Genomic DNA, 9,628 nt, shown 5'->3' on the forward strand with positions numbered 1-9,628 from the left:
GCCCTCTGCCCGGCTCAGCCTCCGCCCAGACCTTGTCCTTTCAGTCTCAGCTCCGGGGGCTCCTCTCAGAGAGGCCTTCGTGACCACCCCAGCCCAGGTCACCTGCCTGTCCCTGGCCGTCACTCCCCTCTCTGTCCCCATGGTCTTTATCTCTCTCTGAAATTATCCTGTTTAGTTCTGCGTTCACTGGTTTCTGACACCTCCTCCTCCTCCTAGCGTGGGTGACGACATCTCTTAGGAGGCTGTTTTGGAAATCTGGAGGGCTTTTTTTGCTTGTGATAATAGCAGGATGTTTTGGTGTTTGGGGGCAGGGGCCAGGGACACTAAGCATCCAGCCACGCTCAGGGCAGCCCTGGGCCCCTGTGACTTCCTGACATCTTGCCAAAAACGTAAGCCGACGAGCGGGGGTTTTGCCTGGTTTTAATATTCAGTGACTATTCCTGGGTACATCAAGGGGAGACAGAGCTCTTTCCTGATGGGAATTTATGGCTGTGTGTTCACTCCCCTCTCTGTCCCCATTGGGCGAACCGCTCATAGACTTGCTCCGCCCGGTGCAGTGAGCCTGAGTGTTTAGGGAAAGACATTCTTTGTACTCAGCCGCGTACCCAACACCTCCTGAGTTCCCGGCAACACGGAAGCCATTCACGAGTCTCCACTGGTGGACCCGTTCATTTTCGGTTTGGGGCAAATCCTGCTTTAAACATTTTAAAATTCATTTTAACATTATAAAAATGAGGTATAAGATATATATATACAGGAAGGGGCACAGAGGTATAAAGTATGTGCACTTAATGCATATAGTAAGTTTTCTGCTTCATGAGATATAAATTCAGTTTTAAAGTGTTCAAATTCCAGAACATTCCGCCACCCCAAAAAGAAGCCCCGGCCCCATCAGCAGTCACGGCCCCTGCCCCAGCCTGACAACCACTAGGCCACTTCCTGCCTCTGGATGTGTCACGTAAATGAGATCACAACCGTGTGGCCTTTTGTGTCTGGCTTCTCAGTGAGCATCGTGGCGCCTGTCGGTGCGTGGCTCCTTGTCATGGCTGAGTGACAGTGCAGCCCGTGGGTGGCCACGTTTTGTTTTTCTACTTGCTGGCAGCCATTGGGGTTGCTTCAGCCTTTCGGCCACATGAATCGTGCTGCTGTGAGCACATGCTAGGTTTTGTGTGGACGTGCCTTTTCGTTTCTTTCGGGGAGACGCTTAGGGGTGCAACTGCTGGGCCACGCGGTAATGGTGTGCGTGTGGTTTCCCGCAGCGGCTGCACGGTTTCTCATCCCCACCAGCTGTGTTTGAGGCCCCCGTTCCCCACATTCTCACCACTACTTGTCACTGTCTGTCTTTCGTTAGGAGCCATCCCAGTGGGGGGTGGGGTGCTATGGCATTGCGATTCTGACTTCCGTGTCCCTGGCGGCCAGTAATGCCGACCATCTTTTCAGCTGTTTATTGGCCATTTGTGTATCTTCTTTGGAGAAGTGTTAGGTGATATTCCCCTATTTACAAGACCAGCGCTCTAACCTCTGAGCGATGGAGCCGATATTCTTCTATTTAGATAAAATTGACACGCCATGAAATCCGCCTTTTGACGTGTAGGCTTCCCGCTTTCTCGTGTATTCAGGAACGCGAGCCGTCCAGCTCGATGACATTTACGTTCATAGGGACCTAGATTGAACCGAACATGGAACGTTCCAGACCCCACCCTCTCGAACCCCTCAGATGGTGGCCTTTGTCACTATTAATTTGACTTTGAAACTGGCAGGGGGAGGTGGAAGGTAGCGCCTGTGGATCCCATTTCAGCGTAGTACTGGAGCACCCGAGTCGTGTTGTAATAAGAAGGTGACGTGGGGTCTAGAGGGTAGGGACCCCCGGGAAGGCAGAGACGGGATCTCTTTTGGTCATTGCTCTATTCCCAGTGCCTGGTCCACAGTCGGCGCTCCATAAATGCTCACTGAGCAACTGAAGGAATGTTCTGGCAGAGCCCCTAAAGCTTTAGTGGGCTTTTGTGGCTTGTCACGGTAGCGGGGCATTCTTGCGTTTGGTGCACATGCGCCAGGGCCACCGGCCCCTCGGCACGAGCCCCTGCGCAGCTCCTGGGCGGCCCCGCCCCAGAAAGGCTGGCATGGCTCGGCCTGGCCGCCTCCTGGCTTGCCGGCCATCGACCTGGGTGAGCACAGCAGGAAGGAAAGCCACGGTTTATTTTGGTCCATGGCCCGCTCCCCTGGGAGAGCAGGCATCTCTGCTGCTTGAATGGGGGCGTTTCTGGCAGAACAATGGGTCACGGAGGAGGGGGCCTTGCAGCTGGGCTGGCCCAGGTGTGGCAGGGCTGCGGGCTGGCCAGAGGCGCTAGGGGCGTGGAGGCTGGGAAGGCTGCAGCAGCCTCTGCCTGCACCCCTCTTCCTCTGGGCTGTGGGAGCCGGGTGCTGCCCGGAGGGGGGGGTGCCCAGGCCCTTCCTAAAGCCGGCAAACTGGCCCAGCTCCCCTACGGAACCCACGCAGCCACCCTCAGGACCTGTGGATGAGAAGGTCAAGGCCTTTCCCCGCTGAACCTCAGTCTGTCCATCTGTAGACCGGGGAGACTGGGCCCATGGCCTCGGGAGCACCCACATTTCCACGATCTGCAGACACCCCACCCCTCATGCACTCAGCAGACCCTTCTGGGCCACCCGCCGAGTGCCAGGCCCAGGGCTGGCCACTGGGGACGTGGTGCGAAGGAGGGAGATGCAGCCCCCGTGTGTACCATCAGCCAGGGACGTGGACCTGGACACCAACGTGCCTGGGACCGTGATGGGTGCCCAGGGCACCCGACACAGCCCGGGGCTGCCACGAGGTGAAGAGGTGCTGAGACTTGCAGGGTGAGCAGGACTTTACAGGATGAGTAATGGGAGGAGGGGTCCAGGTAGAGGAACGGAATAGAATGTTCTAGAGAAACTGGTAGGGGGCACCTGGGAGGCATAGGTACATGTGCCAGGTGACCAGCCTGGAGCTGCTGCCGCTCCGTAGTCTGCACAGGCCGGTTGCTGGATGGCTTAGAGCTTGAATGGAGGGATGCCAGGTGGTGTCCAGCCTCTTCCTCGGGGGACAGTCACAGCCTGAGGGGCACTGGGGTTAGCCACGAGCTGCTGCCCCAGGACGGAGCAGTTCCGACCTTCCCCATTTTACAAATGAGGAAACTGAGGCACGGGGTGGTTATGTTGCTTGACTGAGCGGCCAGAGCCGGGAGCAGACCCTGAGTCTCGGAGCTAGTGTGTCACAGGGGGACAGGTCCTGGCCCTCCGAGACTGGGGGCGCCTCGCAGGTGTCAGTTGGGAAGAAGGCAGCGGGTTAGACGTGGGCAGGCATTGGGGGCAGGTGGTCACTGTTGCTCTGTGACCTTGGGGAAGTGGCTCGGCCTCTCCGGGCCTTTGTATTTGCTTTTGCAACATGGGCGACCCACGCAGTGCCCGGTGGAAATGACGAAGTGAGCACATGCCGCCTGCAGCGCCCTGCTCTGGCCTGAGTTCCGGTGGCTGGTGCGGGGGCAGGGAAGGCGGGTCCAGTAATCCCCGTGCAGCCTTGACCTCTGCGGGCAGGAGGGTGGGCACCGAGGGTGGGGACTTCGCCTGAGGTCTGAGCTCGCACAAAGACGGGCTTTGTGGGGGCTCCGGGGAGTGAGTGGGCGCCCACGTGTCATTCCTGGGCTGGTCGGCTTGAGGCCAGTGTGGGTGGATTCTGACCAGAGCCTGGGGCAGTGGGTGAGGGCTGGGGGCGGGTCTCGGCCCCCGTCATTCATTCTGGAGAAGTTGCTGGAGTCTCCAAAGACGTGGCAGGTTCGGAGCCAGGCCCATTGCCTCTGCCGTGGCCCGAGGTTTGGCCGACCAGTGGGAGGCAAGGTCGGGGAGCAGAGCCGGGATGGGGCGGCCTCGGGTGGCCCGGAGGGGGTGCTTGTCAGTTTGGCTGTTCAGGGATGGCTTCCCGGAGGAGGTGGTGTCCAGGACGAGCTGAGGGGTGAATCTGAGGGGAAGAGGCAGGGGCTTGGGGAGACGGTGGAAGGCACTGACGCCGCCCGTGTTTGCCCCCGCAGGGCGGATGGACACCTTCAGCACCAAGAGCCTGGCCCTGCAGGCCCAGAAGAAGCTCCTGAGCAAGGTGGCCTCCAAGGCGACGGCGGCCGCGTTCATCGATGACACGGGCAGCGAGGTGCTGGACGAGCTGTACCGCGCCATCAAGGAGTTCACTCGCAGCCGCAAGGAGGCTCAGAAGGTGGTCAAGAACCTGGTCAAGGTGGCGGTGAAGCTGGGCGTGCTCCTGCGCGGCGGCCAGCTGGGCGCGGAGGAGCTGGCGCTGCTGCAGCGCTTCCGCCAGGGGGCGCGCCGCCTGGCCATGACGGCGGTCAGCTTCCACCAGGTGGACTTCACCTTCGACCGGCGCGTGCTGGCCGCCGCCCTGCTCGAGTGCCGCGACCTGCTGCACCAGGCCGTGGGCCCGCACCTGACCGCCAAGTCCCACGGCCGCATCAACCACGTCTTCGGCCACTTCGCCGACTGCGACTTCCTGGCCGCGCTCTACGGCCCCGCCGAGCCCTACCGCTCCCACCTGCGCCGGATCTGCGAGGGGCTCACCAGGATGCTGGACGACGACAGCATATGACGCCCGCCGCGGCCTTCCTGCTGGGGGTCGGGGATCTGTAGGCTCTTTTCTTCTTTCCCTGTGACCACTGTGTTTCCCAGTCTGATTCTGGCCAAACTCCGGGACAGAAGCCCCCGCCACCCGCCTTCAGAGGGTGCTGAGCCCTTTAAAGCAGCAGTGCTAAAGCCCCGTGGCACCTCTCCCGCCCAGTCTCCCTGGGGAGAGGAGTTCAGGGCGGGCCCGCACAGACTGCAGGCCGGCAGCTCCCCACGCACCCTGAGACCGCTCCCTGCTCTGGTCCACCTGTCCTGAGCCGCGATGGCCCTTGGTCTGTACCCCTCGAGTCACTGAACGCCGGCACCGCCCACTCAGTGATGTAACCTGGGCCTATATGTGTCTCAGACACGGGTCATGCCGAGCTGGGAGGGAGTGGCAGGGTGACACTCTTTAACCCCAGGATGTCTGAGTGTGACTCAGACTAGTAGAGACCCTGGTGGGGCACGGTGGGCCGCTAACGCCCGTGACAGCGGTTCCATAACGGGAACCTGGACACAGAGACAAGGTCTACAGGCCAAGGGACACCAGCCGCCCCCAGACGCCGGGAGGGAGGCCTGGAACAGCCCGCAAGAGGAACCAGCCTGGCCTCCGTCACCGAGAGCAGAGTCTGTTGCTTCAGCTGCCCGCTGGCTCCGTTCCAGCTGCCCGGGGAACCGAGCTCAGCGAGCCACAGGAGGGCTGCGGTGGGTGCTGGCGTGTGGGTGGGGACGCCTCCATCTGCCCTGACTCCCACGCGGGAGGGGACAGAGCGTGCCCCCCAGGCGGGGTGAAAGGGGAGCGCCATCTGAGTTGCATGCACGTTTTTAAAGGACCGTTTCACGTTTGGAAAACACGCACAAACAAACCTTTTTATCAGACAGACCCCAGAAAGCAAAGCTCAACCCAGCAGATAGAGCGATTGTCGGCCCGGCCGTGGATGGATGGACACATGGGTGTGGGAGTGGTTTTGCGATGATTTTTGTCAGAAGGGGGCCTGGGTTGCAAGACACGAGTGCAGGTCTGGCCGAGGCGGGTCGGGAAGGTTATTCTGAGCGCCCTTGGGGGAGGGAGAATGATGCCTCGTGACTTCGGAGAACTGGGTCCATCTGTCTGGGGCAAAGGTTGCAAACAGGAGGCGTGCAGGCCTCGTTAGGCAAGGAGATGGGTCTGCTTGGCCCCGTCCGGTGTCCGAGACATCTGAAACGAGCTGCCAGCGTTTGAAACGGGGGGAAATGGCACGTACCAATCTAAATGGAATTTCTCTTGAAAGCTCCCTGAGCCTGCAGTGCCCGCTGGTCAGGCTGCATGGAGGTCCCCTCTGTTTCACCACTGTCCCCACCACTCCCTGTCGCCTCTCCCTGGCCCATTGCACTAACCCCAGCTTCCGGTCAGCCCTTCTGCATTTCTGCAGCGGTTTGGTTTCGACAGCCCTGAAGAAGCTAAAGCCTTTCGCCCGAGAGCCAGCTGTTCCTGCCTCCTCCTCCACCGTTGTACGGCCAACCTCCCCTCTTATCTTCGGTCGAGAGACGGGTCTTCAAATTCAAGAGCGAACGTGCATCTCTAGTGCCCCGAGAAGCCCCAGAGGAAGTCCTTTGCCCTCGGCTCTGCTGACCGAATTTACCAATGCGCATGACGCTTTGTATGCGTTTCCTGCTGGGCTGTCCGGCCTCTCTTGACTTGATACATTTGAGATTTAATTTTGGAAAACCAAAGAGCACTGCACGATTTAAATAAAGGTGCAGGTCTTCCGTTGTCATGATGTGGTACTACTGGTGACGGAACCGCTTGGTGTCATCTGAGTGTTCTCCCCACCCAGGGTTTCTGCCTTCACGGTATCTGTCAGTTACAGCTGACATTCCATATTGTATTAGTTTCAGGGGCACAGCACAGCGGTCAGACATCTATGTAACTTACACAGCGATCACCCTGATGAGTCCAGGACCCACCTGACACCACAGTTATTAGGATATCATTGACTGTATTCCCTGTGTCGTGTTTCACATCCCCGTGACTATTTTTTAACTGCCAATTTGTACTTAATCCCCTCCCCCTTCACACCCAGACCCCCACCCCCGCTCCCATGCGGCAACCATCGGTTCGTCCTCTGTACCTATGAGTTTGTTCGTTTGTTTTTTCAGATTCCACATATGAGGCCATATGGTATTTGTCTTTCTCTGACTCGTTTCACTTAGCATAATACCCCCTAGGTCCATCCATGTTGTCGCAGATGGCAAGATTTCATTCTTCTTTATGGCCGAGTAATGTTCCATTACCCACACACACACACCAGCACCACCACCACTTTATCTAGTTGTCTATCGATGGACACTTAGGCTGCTTCCATATCCTGGTTACTGTTAATAATGCCGCAACACACACAGGGATGCGTACATCTTTTTGAATCAGTGTTTTGGATTTCTTTGGATAAATACCCAGGAATGCAACTGCTGGGTCATATGACTGACTTTGACTTTTGGACAGGATCTGCACGCTGTGTTCCATAGTGGCTGCGCCAGTTCGCAGTCCCAGCAACAGTGCACGAGGCCTCCCTGGCCACGTCCTCGCCAGCACTTGTTTAGTGACTTCCTGGCAGCCGTTCTGACAGCTGTGAGGATAAACATCTCATTGTGGGTTTCATCTGCGTTTCTGTCTGTTGGCCATCTGTATGTCTTCTTTGGAGAAATGTCTGTTCAGATCCTCTGCCCATTTTTTTAGTCGGATTGGGTTTTTTGGGGGGTTAAGTTGTATCAGTTCTAGTTTCATAAGTATGCATTGTGACTGGAGAAGATGCTTAACAGCTGACTATGACCTCGGTCTTAAACTTACTGAGCCTGGTTTTGTGGCCAAACGAGTAGTCTGTCCTGGGAAGTGTTCCAGGTGCACCTGAGAAGAATGTAGATTCTGCTTTCGGGTGAAATGTCCTAAAAATATCAATTCAGTCCTTCTAGACGAATGTGGTATTTAGGCCGCGCGTCCTTGTTTTGCCTGGAAGGCCCGTCCACGGGTGTTGGTGGGGTGCTGAGTCCCTCCACGGCCAACCTGCCTCGCCACCGTCGGTATCTGCTTCCTGTGCTGGGCATAGGTGTCCGTCCGCTTGTTGGCGTGGTCCCCGTGTCATTATGAAATGTCCTTCGTCTCTTATTACAGCCCTTGTTTTAAAGTCTGTTTTGTCTGTTTTGTCTGATGTAAGTATCGCTCTCCTAGCTGTTTTCCGGTTTCCATTCGCGTGAAACGTCTTTCTCTGTCCCTTTACTTCCTCTGTGTGAGTCTCGATCGAAAGTGAGTCTCTCGTAGGCAGCATATGCAGGGGTCCTGTTTTCCTATCCATTCAGCCACCCCGTGTCTTTTGATCGGAGCATTTAATCCATTTCCATTTAAGGTAATTACTGACGGCTAAGCAGTCATTGCCATTTTGTTTCTGATGGGTTTTGCGGTTCTTTTCGGTTCCTTTCTCGTTCTGTAGCTCTCTCGTACGTTGCTGGCTTTCTGCAGTGTTGTATTTGGGCTCCTTTCTGTTTCCGGGGTCTCTCCTGTGGACTTCTGGTTGGTGGTTCACGCCAGTGCTTCACGTACACCGAGCTGTGTTTGCGGTAATCCGTTTTAAGTCGTGGTCACTTGAGTTCGAACACGTTCTACAATCACTACCATTTTTACTCCCTCGATGTTTCCGTTTTTGTCATTACGTTTTACTTTTTGTGTGTGTGTCCCTGAATTTACTGTCGTAACTACACCCACCCATCCTTCTTCTGTCTTTCCGGCCTTTGTACTGGCTTCACGGTTGTTTGATCTGCTCCTTTCGCTAAGTGTTTGCCTCTGTCGGTGAGATTTTTTTTCCCTTTCCTATGTCGTCTAACTCATATTTTTTCTTTTCTGTTCAAGACGCTTTAACGTTTCTTGTAATGGTGGTTTGGTGTTGAACTCCTTTAGCTTTTCCTTGGCTGGGAAGCTCTATATCTTCGATTCTGAACGATGGCTTAGCTGGGTCATCTCGGTTGTAGGTCCTTGCTCTTCATCGCATTGAATATTTCCTGCCAATCCCTCTGGCCTGCAAAGTTTCCGTTGAGAAATCAGCTGATAAGTCTTATGGGAGCTCCCTTGCAGGTAACAAGCTCCTTTTCTCTTTCTACTTTTAAAATTCTTTGTCTTTAACTTTTGCCATTTTAATTATGATGGGTCTCCGTGTGGGCCTCTTTGGTTCATCTTGTTTGGGACTCTCTGCTTATAGGTCTGTTTCCTTCACCAGGTTAGGGAAGGTTTCAGTCATTATTTCTTCAAGTAGGTTTTCAATCCCTTGTTCTCTCTCTTCTCCTTCTGGTACCCCTGTGCAGATGTTGGTACGCTCGATGTTGTCCCTTAAACTGTCCTCGTTTTTCAAAATTCTTTTTTCTTATTCTGTTCCAAGTGGGTGTTTTCCACTGCCTTGTTTCCCAGATTGCTGAGATGATCCTCTGCTTCATCTAATCTGTTCTCAATGTCCTCTAGAGCAGGGGTCCCCAACCCCTGGACCGTGGGCCGGTACCAGTCCATGGCCTGTTAGGAACCGGGCCACACAGCAGGAGGTGAGCAGTGGGCGAGTGAGCGAAGCTTCATCTGTATTTACAGCCGCTCCCCAGCGCTGGCATCACCGCCTCAGCTCCGCTTCAGATCATCAGGCATTAGATTCTCATAGGAGCACCGGTCCCTGGTGCCACAAAAGTTGGGGACCGCTGCTCTAGTTCATTCATTATAATCTCTTTTCTAATGTTTTGCAACTCTGTTGAAGTTCTGAGTTCATCTACTCTTCCCCTAAGTTCACTCAGCATCCTTATAACCTGTGTTTTGAATTGTGTCTGGTGGATTGCTTGTCTCCCTTTCATTTAGTCCTTTTTCTGGAGTTTTCTACTGTTCTTTCATTTGGTACATGTTTCTTTGTCTCCTCGTTATGGCTGCCTCTCTGTGTTCGTTTCTGTGTATTAGTAAGATCTGCTGTCTCCCGTTCTTGACAGA

At 55.5% G+C, this 9,628-nt stretch overlaps 1 protein-coding gene across 1 annotated transcript in view; it reads left to right on the forward strand.

Annotated features, from left to right (window-relative positions):
• The window catches only part of TNFAIP8L1 (TNF alpha induced protein 8 like 1), an 11,469-nt gene extending 4,383 nt beyond the window's left edge, over window positions 1-7,086 (forward strand). The window contains exon 2 of the mRNA XM_011381920.2: window positions 4,062-7,086. Coding sequence (XP_011380222.1) covers window positions 4,067-4,627 — 561 coding nt within the window. The 5' untranslated portion in view covers window positions 4,062-4,066 and the 3' untranslated portion in view covers window positions 4,628-7,086. The remainder of the gene's footprint in view (window positions 1-4,061) is intronic.
• Window positions 7,087-9,628: the final 2,542 nt, after the last annotated feature.

The sequence above is a fragment of the Pteropus vampyrus genome, unplaced genomic scaffold, assembly GCF_000151845.1.
Source record: "Pteropus vampyrus isolate Shadow unplaced genomic scaffold, Pvam_2.0 Scaffold459, whole genome shotgun sequence".
NCBI lineage: Eukaryota > Metazoa > Chordata > Mammalia > Chiroptera > Pteropodidae > Pteropus > Pteropus vampyrus.